At 34.2% G+C, this 27,834-nt stretch overlaps 5 protein-coding genes across 8 annotated transcripts; 2 read left to right on the top strand and 3 right to left on the bottom strand.

Annotated features, from left to right (window-relative positions):
• Positions 1-338: 338 nt before the first annotated feature.
• Scp1 (Sarcoplasmic calcium-binding protein 1) lies at positions 339-5,853 on the bottom strand. Its single transcript, XM_011503761.1, has 6 exons — positions 5,812-5,853; positions 4,534-4,643; positions 1,931-2,097; positions 1,677-1,806; positions 619-722; positions 339-535 (listed from the first exon to the last, which is right to left on the bottom strand). The coding sequence occupies exons 2-6, from the start codon at positions 4,583-4,585 to the stop codon at positions 407-409; spliced, it is 582 nt and encodes a 193-aa protein (XP_011502063.1). The 5' UTR covers positions 4,586-4,643; positions 5,812-5,853; the 3' UTR covers positions 339-406.
• Positions 5,854-11,677: 5,824 nt separating this feature from the next.
• LOC105365564 (leucine-rich repeat-containing protein 51) lies at positions 11,678-12,669 on the top strand. Its single transcript, XM_011503762.1, has 2 exons — positions 11,678-11,871; positions 12,158-12,669. Exons 1-2 carry the CDS (start codon positions 11,757-11,759, stop codon positions 12,631-12,633), a joined length of 591 nt encoding a protein of 196 aa, XP_011502064.1. The 5' UTR covers positions 11,678-11,756; the 3' UTR covers positions 12,634-12,669.
• Positions 12,670-12,707: 38 nt separating this feature from the next.
• On the bottom strand, positions 12,708-16,743 carry LOC105365561 (cyclin-L1). Of its 2 annotated transcripts, XM_011503760.1 has the most exons (5): positions 16,636-16,743; positions 16,305-16,562; positions 15,964-16,148; positions 13,987-14,571; positions 12,708-13,297 (listed from the first exon to the last, which is right to left on the bottom strand). In XM_011503760.1, exons 2-5 carry the CDS (start codon positions 16,533-16,535, stop codon positions 13,057-13,059), a joined length of 1,242 nt encoding a protein of 413 aa, XP_011502062.1. In that variant the 5' UTR covers positions 16,536-16,562; positions 16,636-16,743; the 3' UTR covers positions 12,708-13,056. The 2 variants fall into 2 exon arrangements, with proteins under 2 accessions (XP_011502062.1, XP_011502061.1); XM_011503759.1 differs by having other exon boundaries at positions 16,305-16,743.
• A 1,292-nt stretch (positions 16,744-18,035) lies between these two features.
• On the top strand, positions 18,036-22,331 carry LOC105365560 (uncharacterized). Of its 3 annotated transcripts, none has more exons than XM_011503757.1 (9): positions 18,036-18,310; positions 18,642-18,757; positions 18,831-18,988; positions 19,080-19,931; positions 20,022-20,365; positions 20,451-21,151; positions 21,241-21,477; positions 21,580-21,656; positions 22,026-22,331. In XM_011503757.1, exons 1-9 carry the CDS (start codon positions 18,168-18,170, stop codon positions 22,185-22,187), a joined length of 2,790 nt encoding a protein of 929 aa, XP_011502059.1. In that variant the 5' UTR covers positions 18,036-18,167; the 3' UTR covers positions 22,188-22,331. The 3 variants fall into 3 exon arrangements, with proteins under 3 accessions (XP_011502059.1, XP_011502058.1, XP_011502060.1); XM_011503756.1 differs by having other exon boundaries at positions 19,074-19,931; positions 22,026-22,330; XM_011503758.1 differs by having other exon boundaries at positions 18,237-18,310; positions 18,653-18,757; positions 19,074-19,931; positions 22,026-22,330.
• A 3,075-nt stretch (positions 22,332-25,406) lies between these two features.
• ktub (Tub domain-containing protein ktub) lies at positions 25,407-27,821 on the bottom strand. The gene is made up of 8 exons (XM_011503755.1): positions 27,599-27,821; positions 27,063-27,186; positions 26,881-26,976; positions 26,656-26,813; positions 26,412-26,579; positions 25,983-26,331; positions 25,738-25,890; positions 25,407-25,617 (listed from the first exon to the last, which is right to left on the bottom strand). Exons 1-8 carry the CDS (start codon positions 27,638-27,640, stop codon positions 25,484-25,486), a joined length of 1,224 nt encoding a protein of 407 aa, XP_011502057.1. The 5' UTR covers positions 27,641-27,821; the 3' UTR covers positions 25,407-25,483.
• Between the last annotated feature and the right edge of the window lie 13 nt (positions 27,822-27,834).

Below are 27,834 nucleotides of genomic sequence, written 5' to 3'. Positions count from 1 at the left end.
TTGTGAATAAATAAAATATTAGAGTTAGTTGTCTAAAAGAAAATATTGCCATTTCCAAATTATAAGTTAATTAAATAAATAGTTTTCCAAATATTGGAACAAGTATTATTAAGTCGGATTAACCGGATCCATCACAATTGCAGTAGTTCTTGAGCTCTAAGTCTTGCATCTCATATAACATTTTCTGAAATACAGTGGTTTAGTAGAAAATAATATTTTTATTATACAGTGAATACTGTAGGAAAATTGTTACTAATCGTCTCTAACTACAATAAATTATATTGGCACTTTTGTAACTCATACATGACAATAGTTTCAAATTCATTTTGTGAATATATTTTGCAATAGTTGCAACTTCATTTTGTAGATATATTTGGCAATTGTTTCATAGTAATAAATTAATTTATTAACAATTTTCGGGTAATGGACCAAATAGATGAACAGCTGGGCCTTTATCGGTTGGATCTCCAAGGAACGCAGCATAAAGTTCTTGATAGCGTGATAATGTTAATCCTCCGCGTCTCTTATCATCATCCTGTACGAAAAATATTTAAGAATTATTTATTTGAGGACAATGGAATAATGAAATGAGGGCTGATATCGGTCATTGATATTCACGTTGAGTAAATTTTGATAAGCCTGATCGATGGTATCAATATTAGCAATCGGAATTCTTGTGATTGAATTATATCGGTATTCCTCAACTCCTATTAATCCATCACCTGAAAATTATGGAAAAAATGAATTGAACAGACATATACCGTTTTATCCTAATTCATTTAAAACTCGTTCAAACAAGAGTTAGGAGAAAAAATTTGTTATACGAATTGATCAGAGTGTACAGGTACTTTTTAAAAACAAAAACCTATAAACATGACTTTTGCGATTAAAAAAATAATCATTTAGTATTAGTCATCATATTATACGTTTTTATATTTATTTTTAATTTATAAATATTAGTTTATAAATATATTAATAAATATAGTGCAATGCAATATGCTGTTATAGTAGAATATTTAAATCTCATAATTTTCTTATAATCTTATCTTTCAATTAACTAGATGAAATATTATATCTAAAAATGAATATTTTAGCATAAATGAAATAATGTATACAAAAAATTGTACAATCAAATTATATTTTGTTCAATGTATACTTTTAATCGATAACGAGGTATATAAAGAAATCTTGTTAAATTATTGTAAATTATACAATATCTTAAAATAGCTCACAATATATTAATAAAATATATCAAATACAATTTTAATAAAATTTAATAATTTTTATATAAGGATTTAATTAGGATTCAATTAGGAACTATCGTGTAAATCTTATCAATTAATTAACAATCTTTCAATATGACAAAACTGATATTATTTTATTATTTATTGATATTAGCATTTAATAATAATAATAATAAAAAAAAAAGAAGAAAAAAAAAAGTTACACTTACGATTTAGTTTCTAAATATTATGATATGAAATTAATAATTTTTATTAGGCCACAAGTTCGATATTAAGCTTAGAAAAATATTTATGGTAATAAACTAATTTGATCAATTCGTTAAAGAATCGAAAAATTATGTTTACGACAGAAAAGGTAGAGATCTTATGAGGACGTCGGTTGAGCAAAAAATGTGCTTCTAAAATTTATATTCCATGCGATTGTTATCTTACCGTTCAAGTCCACAATTTTAAAATGATTATCAATAAACATTTTCATTGCCTGAGGAAATTCGGCATAAGATTTACCGATGCAGCATTTCTGAACGGCGTCTTTAAATTCCTCAGTTGTTACAACGCCGTCCTAATGTTCAATTTAAACAACAAAACATAACGATTCATTATTATTATTATAAGTTTGGTAGAGAAAAATTAATTTAATCGAAAGCAACCAATAAAGAAATTATACAGCAAATTGTTCTGCGTACTTTATTAAAATCGGCTATCTGAGCTATTTCATCCCACAGCGATAGCATAACGTGAAGATTTTCTTGATGGCGATTGGAATTGAAAAGTCCTTTACCCTCGAGTATCGTCATTTTCAAGGCCATGCACTCGAAATCATTTTGCTCCAATATCCCGTTGCTATCCGTATCTATGCGGGTGAAAATAATATAATAAAGTGTAATAAAAGCACTGAAAGCACCGAGAGTTAGAGATATTAAACGAACACTAAATACTTTACGAAAATAGTATAAGATTATTTTATAACAACGAAATTTGCATAAAAATAGTAGTTCTCTTATTGTTTTCTATGTGTACTTTCTTCTTCTAATGGATGAATGCCAAATTATTTAATAGATTTTTTATTGATTGCGACTTTGCAATAATAATAGCATACCAATTGATATATATATATATATATATATATATATATGTTTATATGTGTGCGCACGCATTTGGACGTGTGTTTATGCGACTAACGAACGCGCGCACACACTTACCAAGTAAATTTATATTGAATATTTATAGTACTTTTATATCTCCTCGAAGTTTCTCTCACCCATAACTGTGATATTTTGTGAAACGGGAAATGTTTCCATTATTCTAGAGTTTCTAGCCTAATAATTTTTTCCCTTCAAGTAATATTGTGACGCGTGCTTGTCAGACTGTGGATATTTAATTGCAAAAATTTGTAAGTAGAAGCATGAACAAAATGTATGTTTTTTTTTAGATTTTAGACAATTACACGTAGCTTATTACACTTGGAAATTGAGTCATCGTTACTGTAAAGATTCCTCTTTTACTTTTATTGTTATTTTTCAAATGTATAAACAATCAACTGTGAGAGTTTGCAGAGACTTTAATGTAAATAGCAAGATCAGGGTTTAGTTATCAAAGAACATTAAATGAAAAATCGTACTCCCACTTTCCATATACCCGAAGATATATTTTACGAATTAAATGCAAACGTCAATGTCTGCCATTGGAATTGCTTCGGACTGTCAATGGCCACTAGCTGTTGGTCATATAATCGCCTATTTAAAGCGGAGTTGCCGGTATTTCTTAATTGATGGTAAATTCGGAGTTGGATAAGCCTTGCAGGTTAACGCGAGTGGTGGTTTCCTTGAGGCGGGCGTCTGCTTAATTGTCCGAGTTCTCTTGGATTCCGTTGAAGAAAAAGGTGCGAGTGCATTTGAGAATAATGACTTTGTCATCCCGTGCAATGCTGCTAAATAAAATCTAATGATCCACGGACAGATACATTATGCAGCCGCTTTGCTTCACGAAGGGAATCCATTACGTCGTCGAGCCGCGTCCGTCATAACGCAATGACACGCGTCCGCTCTCAACCACAATTTATATTCAGTATATATTGAATCAGCCTTGCCCATGTTCTGTCAAACATGAGTTAGGAATGTGCATTGTTTGCGACGTACACGGCCGCGTTACCCATTTTGTAAAGGCATGTATCTCGGCATTTTGGCATGATAGACGATCGGTCTTGAAAGGGTAGTAAACCGTTACGCCCTATAATTACGACATCCTAATTTTGGACAGCAGCGGCCTCAGCATCTCTTCTCCTCTCTCTCCTCCCCCCCCCCCCCCCCCCCCACCTTCCGCCCCTTTTTCCCACCGACCCTCTATAATGGCTCTTTTGCTTCGGGAGCCTCTCCCTCTAGCCTTTTCCTTTATCTAATTTTACGCCCACGCGACCTTATGAGTTTTGCGTGAAAATTAGCCGTACTATTGCTAGTTGGCACCGGACGCCAATCGCTAGAAATGTTGTACCTCATCGGAGGCGGGTCGATCATTGTCAGCCGTAATCCTTATTCGATCACTTAGCCACGTTTCTGTGTATTTTCATTCGATTCCTTCCAATCCAGCCAGCAATAGCATTTTCAAACCGATAATCGATTATCCCTATTAGTAATTTTACTTATTTTGATTTATTTTGTTAGTAATAATATAACAATGTAGATAATGTAGTCTTTGTATGTGGTGGGCTGGCGCTCGTGCGATCTAGCTACATTCGTTATTTTTGTAATTAATTTGTCATTGTCCAAAGTTTAAACGATATATCACGTAATGTTGGCACACTTATTAAATTATAAATTATCATTTCAATTAATAAATGAGATAGGGAGTTTTTTTAGCAATATGTATTTTAAAAACGTGTATTGGTAGAGTCTGCGAGTAAAATCAAATTGTAATTGTATGGAAAATTCTATAAGATTTGCTCGTTTTGGCATTATATTTTTCTTTCTCTTGAATTCCTTCCTAAGATAATCGTTTCCGAGTAACATAAAATTGAGTCTGCATCTAGCATGAGTGTACAATCATTTTACTTCGAATAGCTCTCGGCTGTTTCTAATTAACTTAATAGACAAAAGATTTACTTAATAATGACAGCACTTAATGTAACGGTAATTTGTCCATTGTCATTAGCACAAAGACACCTGCATCCTATTTGTTTCATTTAAGATGACTTTGTCATACCGGTAATCAATACCCTCATTTCTTAATCTAAATTTCATTGAAAATCTATATATATATATATATATATATTGTGTTAATTAGTTTTAATTACCGTAAAGATACTTGACGACAAAGTTGCAGCGATTGTCCCAGCTATAAGCCATCTTAACGATGATTTACTAATCCGAGCTTTGTTTTATCGACACAATACAAAGCTGATCGCTAAAATAAAATTAATTAAATCGAGCTTATTAATATGTTCTTTAATAATGTCTATTCGATTAGTATTGTTCATTCGATGAATGAATACCAAAAGAAAAAAAAAAAAATTACTCAAATACACAAATCGAATTAAAAAAAGAAACGGAATATATAAAGAAAGTTCATAAATCCTCGTTCCGTATTATATAGAATACACTGCGATGTCATAAATATTTTTTTCTTCTTATATTTTATATTATCTTCTTGTAATTCAACGATTCGTTATAATGAAATGTATCGCTTATATTTGCCTGTTTCGAAAAGCCTTGGTATGCACGAGCTCAATACAATAATAATACAATGACTTACAAATTTTATTCGTCAATTAATTAAATAATGCAATAATCATAGTGATCGAATAACTGCAGCGAGTTGCGAGCGACCTAAAGCGTAAAAATAAATTGAATTCCCACTGTAAATGAATCATTTTGAGAGGCCGATGTTCCGTAAGGTGATTTTGACACTAATTTGGATGCGCTACGTTATTTACGAATGCTTCTCATTTGGTGTCGTGTAATTTAATGCCATTTGCCGATTCAAATAATTGCGGCCGAACGACAATACGTTGCATTAAAGCGTTAACGCATATTGTAGTCCCCCTCGAACCATTTGCTCAAAGATTTTCCGTACGTATAACGATATTCCCAGTTCGCAAACGATGGCTTTCAACGAGCGCGTCAACGCGCACGTGGATCCAACGGTTGACAACCCCCTCCCCCATCCCACCCCACCCCACTCCACCCCACCCCACCCACCCGCCAAACCCATATTCGACTACTAGTAAGGACGCTTAGGTCAATCGAAAGGGAGAATCGGGAGAGGAGCGACGTGCAAGAGTCGAGCGTAGTCACATAATTCCACAGGCTTATTATGATGGTTAAATGCAACATTTGAGCCGATTCGCCGCACTTACCACCCCCGGATGCGGCATGTGACATTATGGGATGGGTATGGAGCGCATGCACGCGTAGGGGAAGAGTCGCGAGGAGGAGGGAGTACGAGCATCGCGGTTGTGCGGTGAGGATAGCGACGGCGGCGTTGGCGATCCGTGGACACGAGTTCTTAAATGACGGCGACGTTCGCTCGTATGATCGGGGGTGAGCGTAAGTGAGATTAATCATGATAGAACCTCCTTGAGGAGCACAAGCACGGTCGTTCACTGGGACTGACGAATGGGTCTCTCGAGGGGAGACTCGCGGGCCCGTCGCGCTCGAAAGATGGCTTTGTACTGAGGGAGGAGTGCGTCGGCTCCCGGCCCGCGGTGGTCGACTCGCGGAAAAGACGGGGGCTAAGTTTAGATTTCGAAGATCACGGTGCGAGTGCAGTCTGGCTCTCCCTGTCCCGTCTCTCTCTCTCTCTCTCTCTCCCTGACGTCGTGCTGCCGCCACTCGTCGCGCTTCAAGTGGCCGCTATTGCCTTCGGAATGGTGCACCCGCGTTACGATGGGCTTTGGGACGTCCTTGAGAAAGTCCTTGCTGCGACGTAGCCCAGTGGATGATGTCGGATCGGAGCAGCCCGCCGTTGCTAAAGGATTTTGCGCGTGGCGCTTACATAGCCACCGCCGAGCGGCTCTTATTATTATTTTTTTTTATCCTATTAACTTTATATTATTTTTATTGCGCGTGTGGCTGTCGGGTATTTTCACCGTCGCAAGGTCCGGCGTATTTTTTTCGCTCGTTCGGTCGCTTTGTTTTTCGTTATGATTTTTGTGATCGTGAGCTGCGGGCGCATTCGTCGTCGATTGTCTATAAAGCTACGACACTTCGTGTGCTTAAATCCTTCAACCTACGCCCCTTTTGCGCACTGCCGTTTAAACTTAGAGATTAATAGCACGGTCGCCCGCCATGAAAATTCAAATCTCACAACGAGCTCGCTCGGGCATTTTAATTCATTGGATTAGGTGCGTTGGTGCGGTGACGTTGGTCGTAGCGTGACATTGAATTGTAAAGAGCCGAAGGTCGATTGTCGAGTCGATAGCTGCATTCGTGGCTAATTATCCGCTCGCCGCATTGTCTGACTTTAGCGTCAGTTTAGCGTTTTAACATTGCAATTATAATCGATCGATCGGCACAACCCATATCACCTTTTTTTGGTCATTTTAAATTAACGTTAGATGTTGCGATGTTTGCCGGGCAATGATGATTACTTATCGAATACGATCGAATGTTCCGTTACGGATTAGCGTTAGGCCTTGCAGACTTTCGCATATCACTTTATACGAACAGCATTATGATGGATTTTGCTGGAAATGCCAGTCGATAAGAGCGAGAGTCCAAGAGCGATTGTCAAACAAAGCGGTCGTGTCTCGAATAAAATTATTCATGTGTATTTATAGCGATTAAAAGTAACATATGCTTATAGTTGAATGTTATTATAATTTGTCATCCCTTTCAACCCCGTAGAATAAATGTATTAATCCTTTGCATAAAAATAGTCAAAATAAATGAATAGTGCTTTTAGATATGACATTATAGTTGAAGGATGAAGAAAGTAAAAAAAAAAAAAAAAATGTTTAATCGTATTAACGGGTTTACTTCGAATAATATACGATTTTAACAGTTATCTATTTCTTATGGGTTGCATATAAATATCGCACTCGATTTAATTAATCCATTCGAAATGCCGTATGAGCGCGAGCCTTAAAAAATTTAGTAGAATTATTGAGCGTCAAAGGTTGAAGGTAAAACATTTGAAGTACGCTATAAAAAGATTGAAGAAAAAGTGTAAAAAGTATTATGTATAAATTGTAGGATTACATAGTACGGTTAGAAAATTAATTTAACGATATGATGTATTTCTTGTAAATAAGACCAAGTTCGATATGCTAATTATTCTCGGAATGTTACCTTTGTTCTAATGCAAAAATACAAGTTATATTGGGCCTAATTACAATGTATTGTACTGAATTCTAATGTAGTCGTTTGAAGGGGGAGAGGGAGTTTATTATAACGAGGGGTGTAGAGTCTATCAAGGGAATAATGAAATTTTCTGAGAATCGGAGGGAATTAAGGGCTGAGAAATTTCAGTTGTATTAATGCTTCTTGGGCTAAATTCTTGCGTAGGGATAATACAAGCGTTCAAGTTTATTACCGATTTTTCGATTCCAGAGATTGGCAATATCATTCTCAAGTGGCTTCTAAATATAATTTTCTTGCTTTTCCATTACACGCTTGGTGAAATATTGAAAAACCAAGGCAAATAATGAATGTAAGCGCTATTATTTTTCTTCACAGACAGTTCGTTTTAACATTACGATTGAAATGCAATTCGTATGATGAAAAACTTGTGAATTCAATTTTCTTTAAATTCTTCCACCCACTTAGAATAACGTACCCTTTTTGTTTTTTTTTCTCTTTCTTTTCTCGCGTTTATTGATAAAAAATGAATTTATACAAAAATATATATGTCAATGATACGGTGCACTCGTCCTTAATGCTATTAGAGCTTCATTCGATAATGATAAAATCCGATATGTTAATATATTATGAAAAAAAAAAAAAAAATTTTATATATATATATATATATATATATATATATATATATATATATATAAACGTAGCCGAATAGAAATAGATTTGACTTTCATGAATAATAGGCTTTTTCTCATTTCTATTGAAATACATGTGCATGAAAAATGATGCTCGATACCGAACCAGCCAAATAGTATTATTATCTACGATACACATACCGAGGCTACTGCTGTTCACAAGTGCACAATACCTATACATACTCTTGTCCTTGGGTATCCATTAGTATGTGAGAAATAGGCACTTTGCACGCACAAGGGAAAATACGAGGAGTCTTTGCTAAATGATACCTGTGTCAAGTTGGGTTGACCGTCGTATTTAACAACGACCGACTATTGGATAAGTATTATTATATAACAGCATTTTCATCTCATAAAGTCGAATATGTTAATGGTGAAATGAAAGGGCAGCCCAGACGGTTGAATATCCTAATTTTGTCTTCTAATGGAAGAATGATCGGATCATCGCTCGGTCAGCTATAACAATGTTAAACTACAATAAGCAACGATAATAATGACTCGGAGCTAAGAGCATAATCGACTAAGGTACAGATTTTCAAAATTGAATGGAAAGTTGCAAAGTTATAGTGCGATTGAAATATTTATTCAGCGATATGAGGATTGTGCGAAGAGATTTTACGAGTCGTTCAAATTCAAATTAAAAACCGGTAAATAACTCACCAGGCAGGAATTAGCTTAACTTTACAATGGCAGAAAACATTAATTACATAATGAACGGTCGATAATTTTCTCTAATCTATGGCAAAGTCCAATAGATACAAGTTAAATGATCAAAATTTCATTTCATTTGAAAGTTTTGCTACTAATGCTGCTGCTATGATCGCTACTATATATGTAATTTCAAAACTATACTCGTCTATTCAACCCACATGATTGGAATATTTTTTCTTTCTTAATTTTTTTTTTTTTTTTTTTTTTTTTTTTTTTTTTTATCAATCACAGCTTTAAACAGCTTTTTCGTGGTTATTCTTGGTCAAAAATATCGCCGACGCGACGCTATAACAAACTACGTAACTCGACTCTACAAACAAAATACAAAAAAAAAAAAAAAAAAACAACAAAAAACCATTTTCAGGATCGCTCTATACATACATATTAATTTAATAAATCATCAGATGAGTCATTTTTGGACTAAATAGAGAGGACTATTTCCGATAGACAGCCTTAACTATCAAAAGCCCTTGCCTAGCGTAATTCTTGCAGTTTTTACGGGGAAAACACGGCTAATTTGTCGACTCTGTGCCTTGCGTTTGCAAATACGTTTGAAAAAAACGCAAGATACACTAGATAAACTACTACCGATAAATCAATACACCCGATAATTAATGAAAAAGAAAAGGAACGAGATAACTAATCGTCCTCTCACAAGGCGAAGGACGCGTCTGCGATTAGCGTTCGAGGCACCAAATTAACGGCATTACCAAGCGCAATTATTCTTTCAAAATAATTTGCATTTGCTCTCTTAGTTGCGCACTTGCATCAAGCCAATGCGGTTTATCTCGAATGTCCGCTCGTTTTCGGCAGCCATCATACGTTACGACAGACTTCTTTTATATTCCAATGTCGCCGAGCTGATGATGTACGGCTTCCTTGAATATCTGTCTCGGGGCGGGGGTGGTGCCGGGGGCGATCCTCGCGTGCCGTAATAAATCTTGGTAGAGCCTCAATTTCCGCATCGATTTGTTTATGTAGCCGGGGTTGCGAAAATCGTGCTCGACATCTGCCACCGGTATCATCACCGCCAGGATGTAAAATGAAAAAGTGTTTGCCGCGGGAGGGAATGGAGGATAGAGACTCGGCTGTCGAGATCGAGGGAACCCCTCCCTTTCTCTCGCCTTCTTTCTTTGGCGGGGCGACCTCGGCGGCTGCCTTTCGGCGCGAGTTTTGCGTTTCGCTAAATTCTAATTCCGATCCCAATTCACCTGGCCACCGTTCAACTCGATACTGGACTCATTCATTGTCTCGGCACGATGAGCCGGTGTTGTATACGCATATCCCAGCATATTGCGCTCGCTAGTTGGCCAACTTGAAAGCAAACAAGGGTATTTTCGTACGGGACGTCGGCGCGTTTGGCGTAGGGGTTGCATTGCACGTGCATATGACGATTTACAGGACGGAAGACGCGAGAGTTGCTTTTCTTGCCGAGGCATTCGTACGGTTCACGGCAGCTCTCTCCTGGTCTCTCCCTTTTCCATTACAACAACAACAACAACAACAACAACAACAACAACTACTACTACTACTACTACTACTACTACTACTACTACTACTACTACTACTACTACTACTACTATTATTATTATTATTATTATTATTGTTATTATCGTCGTCGTCTTTGTCTTTGTTATAATCGAGGAATGCTATGTTGCGAAATGTGTGCGCGCGATGCATTAGAATGCGCTTGAATATTGGATAAAGAAGCAGTGGTATCAAACAATTAATATCTTGTTAAAATGTTAAAAAGAAAAAAAGATTGGCTGTTGAGCGTTGGCAGCCTCGTATTTATTACTTCGGCTGTACAAAACATTACTAATATTTCTTGTCGGGTTCCTTATAATATTTATAGAACAATCAATTACATGGTCAGCGAAACTGCGCTTTAATATTTTACTTGTACAATACTTTGAAAAATATATGAATATATATATATATATATATATATATATATATATATATATGTGTTTTCAAACGTTGTGGCTATTGAATTGAAAATATAAATCAAGATAAGTAAGCCGCTCGCATATAAAAATATTTAACAATAAGGATGACACGGCCATTATGGTAGACAATAAATTTTAATACTTTTATCGATCTTTTGTAATGTGTGCGGTCTTTGGAAATTTTCTAATAAATGTTTATTCGTAGAAGTGTTTTTGTACGTGGTGGCATCGCATTACGACTCTTTTCAGTTATTCTTTTAACGAATACGGCCTAAGATAAAAATTCTAATCTTAGCATCAATGAAGACTATGTTCTACCTCTCGGTAGAGATTTTATTTTTAAATACCATTTATTATTGTTCAGTAATATATGATTTTATGATAAATCGTGTCTTATTTATGGGCGCCGTATCGCCGCATCGATGTTATTACAAAATTTAGAAAAATAGATATCGCAATATACTTCGTTTTACTCGCTACGACACTGTTTAATAAATTCAACTAAATTTCACGATCTTCATCAAACTTTACTACACATCAGTCATTTGTTCTATCTAATTGCTTCTAAGTAATTACTTTATTATAAGCTTCGATAATTATAGAAACTTTTTATTAATTGATATTTAATGCTATTCTTAATTATCAAAAGCCCACCCACGCGAACACCAACACAGAGCACAATGCACAAAAACAGCAAACTATTGGATAATTTTATAACTATTGGATGTATTAAAAAAAAAATATTCATCGTATCAATTTTCTTTTGTTTGCACGGACGAAACGAAACGTCAAAACAAATAATATATACAGTTAGTTGTTTGGTTCTGATCAACGTTAATGACTTTATAAACGATTATAATTAAAAATATGGCTAATAAGTCACCGTTGAACAATCGCTTCCATTATCATCGAGAAGAGAACGAGTTGATGCACGCTGGTCCACCGCTGGATTTATCATTTAAAAATGCTAGCACGTGTGACGGTATAATATTTGCAATTTAATACATAAAAATTAACGAATTAACAGGCCGATATCGATTATTAAAAATATCATCATATTCTCGCACTAATTGTACAGTTTGCCTATTTTGAAAATCATATTTATTTTAAGCCTTAACCATCAATATGAATTCCCATTAATATTTCACGAATTGAAACTCAAAAATAAACTTAATCGGCTCTCATTAAAATTATGCCTACTAACGAGCCTATAAAATAAAGTAAAATAATAAAAAAATGTGCTTAACGTTTTTCAATTTTCTCAAGAGAATTGGTCAATCGTAGCATCCAATCAAATCGCATTAGAAAATTACCAGAGAAGACGGAGAATAATCGCTTCCTTACCAGCTCCATGTGGCTGAGCAACAACAGCCTCACTACGCTCTCAAGGCTCGGCGATCTTGCCAATAAATTTCTCGAGAAGCCCAGCGATCTCCGATGGCTGGATCTAGCCTACAATAAAATATGCGGCGTGGACGAGGACCTTTTGAAATTTCAGAATCTCACCATTCTTTATCTACACGGGAATGAAATATGCGACATCAAGTGCATATTAAAACTGAGAGATTTGAGAAATCTACGAACATTGACTCTCCATGGAAATCCCATTGAGCGAATGCCATCGTACCGGCGATACGTAATAGCCATTTTACCTCAGATTTCAAATCTCGATTTTTCATCGGTCATTGACACAGAAAAGAAAAGGGCTCTTCCAGCAGGATTTTTCAAGACAATATCAAGCTAATTTATGAGTAACAGTGACAAAAAACAAAGCAAAAACTGAGGAAAAAAAAACAATAAACAACGAACTCCTTTGTATTTATTAATGAATTATTTTTATTGTATTTCTTTCAAAATTTTGTGATACACAAAATCGGCTCTATCTTACTCGCTTATTTTACACTTTATACTATGATTAAATTGTTAACACGACCGTTAACTGAGTTCTTATAAAAAATTAATTATGTCGCAATAGGCTTATATGTGATGAATTAGTGGTCTCGGTTTTTTCTTTTCATTTCACTTTTTTTCTTTCTTTTCGGAATAAAGAACAAAAAAATACAATATTTACAAGTATTTTTGCAAAATTTTCAACGACACGAACAAGTATCCAGTGAATATAATTACAATGTAAGTATTATATAAAACATCCCAAAAAGATTGATTTTTAATGACGCCGATGCTTACTACGATGTTTATTTGATTTTTCGGGATCTCGTTCCCTCGATCGGCTTCTCGATCTATAACGAGTCCTCGATGTCTTGTGACTTCCGGATCGCCGTCGCTGTGTTTTCTTTAGTTTCCGCGTTCTACTATGACTACGTGATCTACTTCTGCTGCGCTTTTTCCTCTTGGAATGTTTCAAGATATCCACCCTTGCTGGTGATAATGAAGTTGATTTCGATCGTCTAAAAACAAGAAATAAATTTGCTCTTATAATTACTAATAGCTTTAAAATATGCTTCGCTTAAGACGATTGGATCTGCTAAATTATTCGCGATATAGAGCAAAATTTTTGTCTTATTCTCAAAATAATGTCAAATACAAAAAAAAAAAAAAAAAAAAAAAAAAAAAAAAAATCGTTACCACTCATGATTACTAGTTTATTAAGTTTTTTTTTTTTTAAACAATAAAATTCTCTTCCTATTACGATGACTCGACGAAGAAGAGATTACACCGGTAACATTAATAAATTTTAACGCATAAAAGATTACGAATTTAAAAAAAAAATTAAACAACCACCTTTATTCCCTATATTGTTTATAATATTTCTTAAACTTTTTAGAAAAAATATTAAAATGAGAAATTAATTGATATTTGATATCTATTACTGAATATTGCATTCGAAACATCGACATTATCTTTCTAGTTTCGTAATAATTCAGAATATGCATAACATTAATTGAAATTATTAGATTATATTAAGTATAACTATTAGTTGTTTAAGATGATGTAAATGTTTTTTTTTTTTTTTTTTTTTGGTTTTATATATATATATATATATATATTAGATACAAGAACGAATCAAGTATTTAATTATTAAATTAGTTAAATTAGGGTAAATAAAGATGCTTTGTAAAGGAATTAAATTTATTACTTGGGAGATTTGACTCTTTCGGGTACGGCATGCGTGCCGCTTTTGCTGATAAATCCACCCCAAGCGTTATATTGCTTAGGTAGTGGAGGACTCGGTGTATGCCCATCCACTTCTCCAGATCTCGCTTTTATTCGCGCTTCCTCATACTGCTTCCTGAGTTCCTCAACTCGTTTTTCTAGCTGTTCAGGTTTTACCCTGGATCTGCTATAGAGCCTTAGGATGCGCCTGCAGATATCCCTGATGGAAGCCTCGGTTACTTTGAATAACGAAAACCATGATGGCGAAGATGGTAGAGGTAATTGAAGTTGCCGGGCTCCCAAGTAGACGCAGGCACACGCTACGGTCTCTGGCTCGTATCTTATGAACACGTCAGAGCGTAGGGAGTCGTTCATGTAGTTCCAACACTGTTGCATGAGTGCTTTGTTCTTTTCATATCCAAGCACTTGAAGATACATCACGATGATCTTATGGGGATGCTTAACATGTACACAGAAACCCAATTCCTTGAGTACCCGTCTCTCGGATTTGATCACTTGATTCTTGAGAGCTACATAATTCTGGTCAAGTATCACTGGCGTTATTGCTCTGGAAAAAAGAGAAAACACAAAGAGATCAGAGCTGAGTTTAAAGCATCGATGACTTTACAAAGTGAGTTTGGCATGGCACTCCTGGATTCGAGTAGAAGTCTAGTATTATCCATTTGGTACAAAACCTTGAAAAAATATCATGTAACATGATTAGAATAGAATTTAATCATAATATATACAGATTAAGCTTGATATAGCATACAACCTATATATCTATAGGCCCTTTACAGCAGCAATAATATGTAAAGGAAGCGACGCGTTATTTATCTTACTAAATAGGCCTAAATAAAATCATTTCGTCATTGCATTGATTGTACCATTCGTATGCTTGGATATTTCTAGTAGCAATTTTTAATTCATTAAATAAGCCAAATAATACACTTATTTGGATTATGAAACCAATTGATAATTTTCTACTTGGCAAGTCACTGGTTCCAATGACTCGTAAATTATTTGTCACAATTATTACAAACGGTAACAAAAAAATACATATTCGTTTGATAAAAGATTGACACCACAGTTTTTTCTTTTCTCTTTTTTTTCTCTCTCCCTCTCTCTTAATACCTGTTTGACACTAATATACATTTTTAAGTAGAAAATTTATAAATACTCATGGATTTAGTAAATAAAATTCATACAATCATGATTATAATGAGGAAACTATACAATATTTACAGTATACAAGCGAACGGTCTAAACCTGCTAAAACAAACTGTTTATTATAACAGGGAGCAATTCGTTACGCATGATTAAAAAAAATAAAAATAAATAATATATATATATACATATATATATAAATTTTCTATCGTATATAGATATGTTAGTGCCTAAACCTTGCATATTATATATTATAACAATCTTAATCAAGGTATAAAACATCGCGAGTTTTATACAGACAAAGCAATCTGTACTCATAATCCTTTCAATCTCGTAGGTGCCAGTCGTGCTTTGGAGCCTTCGACTACAATCAAGCGAGATGATCTTGAGTGGCTTGAGCTGCTTTTGTTGCTTACATGTTTATATGCTCTGAACAATCCAGAGCGCCTATGCGGAACTCACCCTGTTGAAAATCATTAAAATATTTATATCTTTTCTTAAAAGATTCTAAGAAGGCCTAATGCAACTTTACAGATTAAAAAATTTTGTTCACAAGCAATTTATAATATATAATACATACTATTATATATTACAATAACTACTTGCGCTAATGTTTACTTTGTTATTTCTTTTTCTTTTCTTTTTGTTTTTGTTTTTATATATATTAAAATAATCAAAATTTATTAGAATAAATTTTAGACTTTTTTCTCTCTCTTTCGCTTTCTCTCTCTCTCTCTCTCTCACTCTCTCTCTCTCTCTCTCTCTTTAATAATATACAAGTACAAATACTCACTTTTGATTACCAACTTGTTTTATATGGTTGAAGACATTAATGACATCACGAATGTGTCTGGGTGCTTCTTCAATTTTACTAGCAAGGCAAACACATGCCATTGCCGTTGTTTCCATATTATGCCTAACTAATGATTTGCTATAATAAAATCGTTGAAATATTACTTGGCCAGTTGCCATTGCGACCTGCAGACAATAACGGACAATATTGATAACGTATAAAATGAGCTTGTGAATATTGGCGTGAACGAAAAATCTGTTCATTAATCGTCTAAACTGCTATTTGCAGGTTAGGAACGTGTTCCTCACAACGGACATTAAAAATCTCATATTTCGACATACCTGAGGTAACCTAAGAAGGATCCCAGCAGTTTGTATCAATTCGCATCCTAATATTCTGAGATCTGTTTCCGTTTCAGCATCAAGGCCGTCTATACTGGACGGCGTCGAATTCAACTTTTCATCTGGTAAGAGGCAATTTTGTAGCGTCAGTAGGATTTTGCCGTAGGGCTTAAGATGAGTAGGCGCGGCAACCTTTGGAGCATTCGTTGTTGAATTTTCTTTGGTACCCATTTTCACGACTCTTTCTATTCAATATGCTTATAAAAATCACACTTTTATGGATACTTTGATCACTCTAAGATATCTTAACGTTCCGTGCGTGCCCTCTCACTTTTGTGTACTCTCAAGCCACGCCATGACGGCCTCTGGCATCATGCATGACATGATGGCAGTGAATAAATTCTGAAAAAGTTGGACGACAACAGCGCTCGTTGTTCCGTGCTGGATACGCAAGAATAAATATGGATTCCCGCTCATGCGCCCTTGCTATTTTGTGGGGTGGTGGGGACGTCGGCGGTTGAGGGGGAAGAAAAAAAAAATTTTTTTTTTTCTCTTCTTCTATTTTACAATGAAATATGTATTTTTATTGCGGGAGCGCGAGATTGATTTGACGAACGAATCAATGGATATTGAGCAAATGTTTTTCTTAGCGCTAACGAGCTCGCCGGCTAATTCTACTCCATTCATTCGTTAATAAAAATCCTTTTTTTTTTGTTTCTCTTATTTTTGTTTTTGTTTTGAAATATAATATAATAATACCCTTTCCCCTTATTGACAATTTTATATTAAAGACTTAACGTTGTTTGGAGATGAATTTTCGTTTGAATAGTCCTTTAAACATCGTGTCTTGCTAGTCTCTACGGCTCGATACTTCAAAAAAGAAAAAAAATAATCAATTTATTAAACTTTAGGTGCACGCGGACAGTTAATTCTTAATTTGCACAAGTAAAACATTCAAGATCATCGGTGGAATAAACGCATTACGCAGTCGCAAAAATTGTTTTAAGCTTAACGCGCGCGCGCGCGTGTATGCATATATAGCGAATGGGTCGCTTTCAAATTTCGATTTTATTTGTAGCAACAAGTCGCGTTAGATAAAGAGAGTCAGGTTAGAAAAGGTACTGGATCCTATTAAAGCAGGGTAGGTAACAAAATGACAACAAGTATTATCTTTGTTACTTTATTAAAATTACCGGATAAATTAAAAAAGCCAGTGGTACAGATACAGATATGCAGTCAATTCAAGCACGTTAAGATAATAATATCATTCGTCGAGCTCTTGGAAGATAGCATGTTTACATAAATTATGCGACGAATGTTAATGCGTTGAAAATTTTTGGATTTCGCGCTCGAATGATATAAACACTATGAGTCGTGTTTCGTAGATTTGTACGTATTCCGCGACTCTTTTTATTTGTTCTCTTTTGATCTCTTTATTACTCTCTCTTTCATTTATGCGCGCATACACTTCTCTAGTTATTTACATTTCTAAGCTTGTACCTTTCCATGGGATTATTTCGTCATTCATTGTTCGCGTAGTTAGAATTCGTTGTAATAAAGTGAGTACATTTTCACAAGGCAAATAATAACCACACATAAGATTATAAAAAGATAGAGATAGATAGATATATAGATAGATAGATAGATAGATAGATAGATTAATGATAGATAGATAAATGATAGAGAGAGAGAGAGAGAGAGAGAGAGAGAGAGAGAGAGAGAGAGAGTGGCAGCTATGTAGAGCCAATATAGTCATCAGTTGTGTACTATGTTAACGGTAAAGTGATGCATCGTCTATTTTCGGAATTGTCCTGACACTTTTGTCGTGGGAACAGCGAATCGTTGCTGTGGTGTCTAGGAAAAATGTCAGATTATCAGCAACAGCTACAACAACAAGGTTGTAAGAGCAATATAGTCGATGGACCAATTTCTTGTGGAGAACAAGATGACGACGAGCAGTCGATCATCGACGTATTTGAGTTCGACGACACTGCTCACGACAGATGGTATGGTCATGCGAATATTATTGCGGTATTTTCATCTTCTCTGTATTATTTCATTCGTCGTGATTTATAATTATTTTCAAAGCAATCGAACGAAAAAATAATATAATCCAATGGTACTTATTCATTTTGTTTTTATTTTATTCGTAACTTTAATCATTTTAGTTGAACATCATTTTGTTGGAATATTAATGCAATTACTAATCGTTCATATTTCCTGTTCATAATTTTGATTTTGTGTATGTCTACTTATTGTGATTTACTTTTTACATCCATGTTACGTTTGGTTATATAGCATTAATATTGTAATTATTTTGTTAATAATGACTATTAGGCTTTGTTCAGCTGGAACTGGATCTAGGAGAAATAGTAATGAATGTAAGATTCAAGATCTAGATGCTTGGCTTCACGCCGATATATTGGAATCAGAAACTGCCTATTCTGATAATGGTACATTTATTTCTGTTTATTACCTATCCTATTAACTCTATGGTATTTGTTCTAATGGATAATTTCTATGAAGCTTTAAGGAAATCCATAGATTCAAGAACCTTTACGAGAATCAAAAGGCGATCGAATAAGTTAAATTTTGAATCGGTCGAATCAATATCACTGGAAACAATGTCGATTCCTACGTCAAATGTATGGAAAAATCAAACGATTACAGAATCTATATCCGAAGTAAGTTTTAAAGTTAGGTCACTATCGTCATCATTTACAGTTAATGGCAATTTTTGAGTAAACCTAATGGAATAACATTTTGAAGGAACAGAGCACGCAGAAGGAAAGAAGAGATAGTATACCAATGATGTTACGACCAAAAACAAATCAAGTTCTCGCTGCCCTTTTATCAGAAAGTCCCTCGTCAATAAATAGTCAAACGAGTATGGAGGCTTTCGTGAATATGACTCGATCCAAAGAGGGAATCAATTCAATACTCAGCGATATGAGCGAATCCGATGTCAATCATTTTTTAATGAATATATCACAACCGTCGCTTTTGTATTCGTCGATAATATCCGATGGTAAAGGCGAAGAAAGTATGCATGCCGCAGTACACGACAGCTTTGTCGATTCGCAAATTTTAACCGATTCTATGATGGAGGCAAGTATGTTCAAAGAAGTGCAGGACACTACGATGCTTGCTGAATTTTTAAAACAAAGTAACGACTCCACTATTCTCGAAGATACAACCATTCGTAAAAGTCTCAATGAAAGCGATATAGACGATGCAACATTTGACAATAATTATTTAAACGATAAGATACATGCTAATGTAAAGTCGAAAATAAATGAGACGTTTATAAATTTGCCTTCACCGGTGGCGAGTAACAGTGAAATAAATAGTACAAAAATTATATCGTCGCAGGAAAATTTATTGCATTCGTCGAGAGTCGATACTAATATTTATAGTCCACTGAATTCTACAAAGACTATTTCCTCCGACAATGATACGACAGTATTGTTACAAGATACAAATGATTTATCAAAAACATGTATAATAAGTAAGGAAAATAAGACTGATTTAATTTACGAATCAAAGTCAGAGTCATTATCTTCGAGCGAAGAAAAATTAAATGCTACATTTAAAAAATCCAATATTTCTACGCCCTTAATTTCCCAAGTGAATATTACCTTAAATTTCTTAATCATAATTTCATTTATAATCGAATGTATATTACCGTAGTTATTTTATTAAAACTTCTTTTTACAGGAATTAGTTAAAAACATTGATAATAAATTTGATAAGTTTCATGCCGTTCCAACATTACGAGCGGCGCTATTACAAGAAGTTCAAAGAAGCAGTGGAAATAAATTTGATACTACTCTTGATGGTGCCCGGTTGCCTGGTATTGAATCCAATTTCGATGTTACTTACGACTGTTTGAATACAAACGAATCATTTGTCGAAGCTGAAGTTCTCGATGCAACTTATATACAGGTACAATCTCCACATAAACTTGAATCTCAAAGCGAGACAAAGAGTGTTGAAATAAACTCCGACTCTGCGCAAGTCAATACTCAATCGAGCAATGCAATTGGTTCGCGACAAATGAGGTTTGTAAATGAACACTTTTTAGGTAATCATCATCACCCTATCATATAAACGCACTATTCACAAAAATTAATTGTATTTTTACAGTTATGTTAAAAAAAGTGTGGGAGAATCACAGATGCATTCTTTGGATCAGAATCGTTTCAATACATTTAGAAAAGATAGTAAGATCGGCAGCTGTTTCTCTAAGCTCCCTCAAGAAGATCATTCAAATAAAATGCCAATATCTGCACCGTTGCAGCATCATATACCAAAAAATAACGACACTTTATATCAACAAAGATTCCATACGTTTTCGAAAAAAACGAGTAGCATGAGAAGTAAAGTTTGTGTCGAAAATAATGTAAACGAGATGCAATCGGATGACAAATTTACAAAGCCACTCGATAAAATATCTAGGCAAATACAAGCACCACGTCAATTATCGAAGCTTCCGCAACTCTTTCAGAAATCAAATCCTAATCTCGGCGCCAGCTTTAAGTCAATTGGGAAACTAACGATGGAAACTGAAAACGATGTTGAATTTGTCAAGGGATCGCAACCAAATATTTCTAGTAATATGTGTTCGTTAGGTAGATTTAAATCAGAACGCATTTTACAAACGAAGAATAACACGGACTTTTCAATGGCTGACAGCACTAGTCGTTCGATGGAAAGCATTGAAAGTACAGCAAGTGCGCATAGCGCTCCAGATATCGAGGATAGGCTTAGCATAAGTTCGGAAAGTAGTCGGGCATCGTATACGATAAAGTCGAAAGATTTTGTCGAACACAATGCGGAAGGACAAGGTAAAACGATGAAAGCGAGTTAATGAAATTAAAAATTTCCTTCTCTTCATAAATTTTTAAGCATTCACCTTAACCGCATAATTATTTAGATGGAAAGTACAGTGGGCTTGTCTCGAAACCTAAGGGACATAATATTCTTGAGGGTACTTGGATACAAGAAAAGGATTTACCATCGCCGATTCTGAAAAATCATATAAAAAGATGTTATGTCGATAGTGGTGATAGTAATAGCACGTCTCCGACGGACAGTGCAGAATTTAATGCAAAAACAAGTTCACCGTTAACGATAAGCCCAACTAGTTCAGATCAAGCAATAGACAGAATTGGTTAGTAATTCTTCATACGTTTCTTATGTTTATTATATAATTTTAATCTTGAAAAATGTTTTTATACTCGTGTATATATAAATTTGGAAATTTAATATGTAGAATCTGATGACGTTGGCATCGAGGTTGCCAAAGAGAATATTCAGGCAACGGTTAATGTTAAACCAACTCAAATTAAAGTAAGTTTAAAAATTTTTTATATAATTCATGCGCACAACAAAATCTTCATTCTATGAAAGAAATTTCAGATAAAATTTTATTTAGTCTTGCTTTATTATTATTGATTTATTTATGTTATAATTATATTTAGCATTTTAGCTAAATAATGTTTATGTAATTCAACTGTGAATATTAAATTTACATTCATATTAAGAAGGCAAGGTTAAATAAAGTAAATATTTTTCCAATTTCTCAATTTAATTAAAAAGTCATATTTACAATTTACAACATTATGCGTATTCAAATTTCATCGACGCATTTTTAAAATCAAAATACGAAGCAAATTTGTCCAATTGCGCTCAATTATTCAATTGTATTACTTTATTTAGATATGTAATTCAGCATCAAATATGACCAATGCAAGAAAATTAAGACTACCAACCAATTGGACTGGTGCACCAAATAAAATCGCCAATAGTGCTATAAGTGGAATTCCAAGACCAGCCTCGCGAATTCCAGGCCCGAAGTTCGTGAGACCAAATTTAAAATAATCCGGTTAGGTATAAAACGCGAAAGATAAATTACGATTACGATGATCAAGAAGTTAAAATTGATCGGATTATTCATTGTAATTAAGTAAAAAATTACAATCAAATAACTATTTTTCTAATCGAGTTATTGTAAATAAATGAAGATATTGCGTTAGTAATTAAAATTTTGTATTCCAAGACAGCTTTTAAGAATTACATGATCATCGAGTAACGTGATATTTTGTATCTATTTTTTAAAATGTTAATTATTTTGCCATTTTTTATTCAAAGAGTGTATTTTCTTTTCTTTTTACGAAGAAACAGACTGCCATTTAATATTTTGGTAATGATATTCTCGTAATAATAAAAAAAAAAAAAAAAAAAAAAAAACGCAAAAAAAAACGCAAAAAAAAAAAAATAAAATAAAAAAATAAAAAAAAAAAATAATAATAATAATAATAATAGAACACGAATGCAATAGCTTGATATACACAGTAATACGTATGATATTTATATTAACCAAAAATTGTTGATAATATCTGCAGTATATTTCCTATAGGATTACATAAATCGTACACAGATGCTGATGTTTTAATTTTTAGAATTTAGAATTATATTTCTAAAATTTCATTCGGCCTGTGAATTTCTGTACTCGCTTATTTATAATAGAAATAAATTTAATTTGTTTGAATTTTTCTTATGTTAAATAAGCTTTACATAAGACATTTAGTACAGTTTAGGTGTAGATCAATAAATCTTTTTGACACCTGAAACTACTATTTTTACATTTAATATATAAATTAGTTGAAGTATCTTGAAATGGAAATGTTGACTGAAAAGGGAAAAAAATATAAAATGAATAATTTAAACACATTAGATATTTTCCATAATTCATTTATAACAAATATTATATTCCTTATGGAAGATTAAATAGAATAATTATATAATTAATAGTTTAATTAATCAAATTAAAATCACGTTCAATTAGTTTTATTTGTAGAAAATTATTATATTTGAAATTTATTTATTTATTTAATAGCTATTATCGCATAAATTAAAAGTTGAACTCAAAGAAATATTATTTTAATGTTAATAACGAAGAACAATAATTTAGAACAAATATTGAAAAGATGTGATAGCGTTTATGCAGCCGCATAAGTTATATTTCTTTCCACGAATATTACTTAGCTCAAATGAATCACACGTTGATAATATTAGTATATTTATGTAGTAAAATTGTTTATATCAAATAATTGTATATAGATTTCTAATATTTTTCAGTACAATTGTTAATTACTACATAATTCTATGAATGTAAGTAAGTGCCTTGAGAATGTCTGTGGCTCGTGAAAAAAAAAAATGGTGTGTTCAAATTATAAAAAGTGAAATCTGTTATTCATGCCATTATTCAGCTTTAAAGAATGTATCTCTCTCTCTCTCTCTTTTTTTTTTATGACAGAAACATCGTCGTTTTGTAAGTAAAGAATAAAATAAAAACGCTTGTAGTATTGTAATTTGTATTGCTTTAAAATAATTTGTTTTAAAAATTGTATATGAATGGAAATTAAATTTGTAATTCAAATTCATATATGGTTGTGTCTTTAATTCAACGCCACACTATATCCTAAAAAATTGTAGACATAGAATTTTGGTTTAAGAATAACAATGTAATAGTTATGAAAAAAGTTTATTTCATCAAGAACACAGTACTTACTGCTCTTTTCATATTGTTAATTTATATAACATATGGAAAAAATGTAGGGTAAAACAATTGCCATAAATGTTTATGTCATTATAACTTTCAGTTATCGACTAGACACACTGTATGCTATACAATTTTATATAAATTTTTGCAAATTATTGGTATCGAGTGCATTGAAGAAAATCTACGCAATTATTTTGTTTATGATTTTATTATAAATAATATACGTAACATTTTTCATCTCGAAACTATTATAAAGTAATGCTATTCGTTTATTTTAAATCGAGTCTAACATTTCATTCGAATACATATTAAAATAAGCAAATGCAATGTTATCATCGTGTAAGTACGAGTGGAATGTTTCCCATTAATAACGTACTTACCGAGTACACCACTTTAAATATTATTATATAACAATGCGTTGTGCTCTTCTCAAATCTTTTTTCACATTTCTAACATTATCCTACTAAAATTATCGCGCGGATGTAAATTGCCGCCTCTCGCATGATACAATGTACAATGTCGCTTCTAAAATTAATGAAATATATTGATTACTTTTCAGAAGAGCTTTTAATATATGAAAAATGTTTTGTTATCTCGTCTTACAAATAATACTGTACTGTGACCGTGTCACGCTGGCGTAATCAAAACGCACGTATTAGTATATTATGTATCGCTTTATTCTTTGCTCTTCCGGTTAAGCACAATTATTCTTCTTCGCGAGTATAGACGAGTTGCTCATTTGACATAATTAAAAATTGACCAGTAGGTTTAACAATATAAAGTTTGATCGTAACTGATCGATCGATACGACATCACTGCTTTGCCCCAACTGCACCAAATTAATTAAACTTCTGTTTAATCTACGACATCACATAGAATTGCATAATTTTCATGGCTTTCCTATAAATATAAATTACGTATTTCAACTAGTGAAATAATGTAAGAAATCCGTAAATTCGAATGGTTATCGTTAGGGCATGGCGTAGTAGTAAACGATTTTTCAAATATTAAATTCACTACTTATTCGCGAAACTTTCACTTTTCTCTCTCTTATTTTTCTCGACATCATAGTTAATGAGATCAACGAACTATGAACATTTAGTGTAGTTATTTGCGCTGAAAAACGATATAAAATTATCGATACAGAATTATTACGGGATTTATTTGACAGGCATAAGTAATTATTTTCACTATCCAAATTTTTCTGATGATAAAAATATATATATATATATATATATATATATATATATATATATATAATTTACTTTTCTAGGATGGTAAAACGAATATCGTGTGTACGACAATAATAATCGTTGTTTAAATAATGGCCGATCTTTCATTGCGTTTTTATTTAGCCCCATCGTGACACATGGCTAAACGCGATACGCTGACTATAATTTAATACATCGTGATGAAATCGTCGTTTCATTGTTTTCTTTTCTTTTTTCGACGAGCTTGACAATAATACGACATTAATACAATCTGCAAATACAAAACTTTAAAAGTTAAGTAAATCGATTAAGTATGATTGTCCGTCGTCCGTCGTGTGTCGCGCGTCGCGTGCTCGGTGGCCTCAATTGCTGTCTCCTTTCTTATATCTATTTAATGAGTATTATTCGCATGCCAGTTTGCTGTCAAAACTGCTGAGTGCTATAGCAAATGCTTGTAGCGCGCACAAAGGAAATCGATAATCCATTGTGAAAACGTCTTCGGCCACGCGACCAAACTGCATCACAACGTAGTCCACTGGAAGGAAAGGCAATTTTTATGGAAATATATATTAGTTATACTTTCTTTTTTTTTTTTTTTTTTTTTTTTTTTTATCGTTTATCGTTAATATCGTAATGTAAGGCTTATTTATTTTACCATCGGTGTCGTGAACAACTTGAAAATTCTTTACAGAGGCCTGGGTAACGCGTCCATGAAAATTGAGGACGTACGATTGAGTATCATCGTTCCACACTGGCGTTTTGTTATGCAACTCTATCAGATTATCCATATTTTTCATTTTGTAACAGTCTAAACAAATAGCAGCGATTTAGGCCAATAGACAAATTCAGTTTTTCAAATTAATTATTAGAAGGAAATTATTTTTGATGTTCTATTATTACCTAATAGCGTTTCAGTTTCATCTCGTGGGCATATCTCGACTCTCTTTTGATCGGGAGTCATACCAGGTATGATGACCGTCATTTTACGTGGCCCTTTAAATCCCAAAACATTTGTATCGTATATTACAGCAGCTAATTCTTGTCTGGGATTTGGTCGACGTTCTTCTCGTTTGTCATCTTTCAATTGAGAGTAGCCATTATCGTATATGGTGAATTGAGTTCCAAGAAGGTTTGATCTTAATTTTCCAACGTAGGCTTCGCCACCTCTAGATAAGTCAGTTGGATCGGTGGAAATTAGATAATTACTGGTTTTGCTTCGTTTTCTTTTACGCCCGGCAAGGAGAAATACCTTTCGAACACATTACCAATTTCAAATACTAATGCAAAATTGAAATTTAGGTGGATAATTTTGTCGATACACAGCCATACCTTTTTACCATAGTCTCGCTCTAAATGAAGAAAATATGTTGGGTAAAATCCACGATCCATTCCTTTTCTGTCTCTTGTTATTCGACATTTATAATGCATCTTTTTATTAGCCGGCTGCAAGACAAATTGTTCAATGTTTCCTTCCACATTACCTTCTAGTTCTGGACTCTATCGATACAAACATAATTTCACTTAGAAATTCATCATTATTGAGCGTATAAACTTTAGCGTGTGTGTATTTTACCGAAGAATGGTTGTCTCGATTAATAACTGACGTGGATCCATCGGACGGTGCTACTCTGAGGGGAGACGCACAGGCAAGTGTCTCCGTTGGTGATTGAAATTCCACCGGGGACGACTCTTCGTCCGCTCCATCGTAAAAAATGCCATCCGTGCTAATATCTAAGGCAAGATAACACAGAGACGTTAAGAAATTTAGACTCCGTGAAACGGGTGTCTTAAGACCTACCCGTAGTTATGTCAGTCTCCATAGTTCTATTTTCAGCCAGTGTAGTGGTGTCCGGATTACCCGGAATCATAGTGTACTGTAACGGCCCGTCGTAACCTGTAACGACAGAAACGGATAAACGTTTTTACTGGTTTGTTTACTGGAATTGTCACCGACAACTTAAGACGATAAAGCCATTGTACCGTGCAGCTCGTTTTGCCAGACTGTGGAACGACCGGTGAACTGAGCAGATGCATTCGATGCTTGTATCATTCCACTAGCACCGGTTTGCCTCTTCTGCCTCATTTTTTGGGCAATCAACTGCCTCTGAAAGAAAAATATCCGCTAACAATTGATTTCCTCCATGCATTCTCACTTAATTGCATTATGAATTAACGCACGCTACATCTACAATTTGCACGAATTAATCAAAAATTTGAAAATTACAACACGTTCGTGTCAATTTCCAATCAATGTGAATCCTTAATTTGCCGACTAAACACTACTTACCATGGCATTATCGAGTGCTCGATATTACCAAACTAAATCATTAGTTTTGTCAGAGCGCGTGGCACCGATGCGCAAACCATACCAAAGCACACGACTAAAGAATAATCGACTGCTCGAAAGGTTATAAGATCGACGAGCGATAGAGTTGTTAGGTCGCGTGCGGCCAACCGACTACGCAAGTACACGCAACGCGACACATTCCCCACCTCCCAGCAGCACGTCCCATTACCTGTTGCTCGAGCTTCTGCTGCCTTAAATCCAGCGAGGTCATCCTTGAAATTATGTTCCAAAAGCTTGATTAATAACGGGCTGATAATCCGGACCGGTGCTCGCTCGGGACGTCGATCCTCCACGTTCTCCTGGCTCAACCACTTTGTTTACGCTTTACGTCAAGTACGCGCACTACGCTACGCTACGCTAGTTTACTACGGCATATCGTTGGCCCCGTGGGTTGGTTGCGCGCGC

This window comes from Ceratosolen solmsi, unplaced genomic scaffold, assembly GCF_000503995.2.
Source record: "Ceratosolen solmsi marchali unplaced genomic scaffold, CerSol_1.0 scaffold48, whole genome shotgun sequence".
Classification (NCBI taxonomy): Eukaryota; Metazoa; Arthropoda; class Insecta; order Hymenoptera; family Agaonidae; genus Ceratosolen; species Ceratosolen solmsi.
This window is presented reverse-complemented; position numbering and strand designations above follow the sequence as displayed.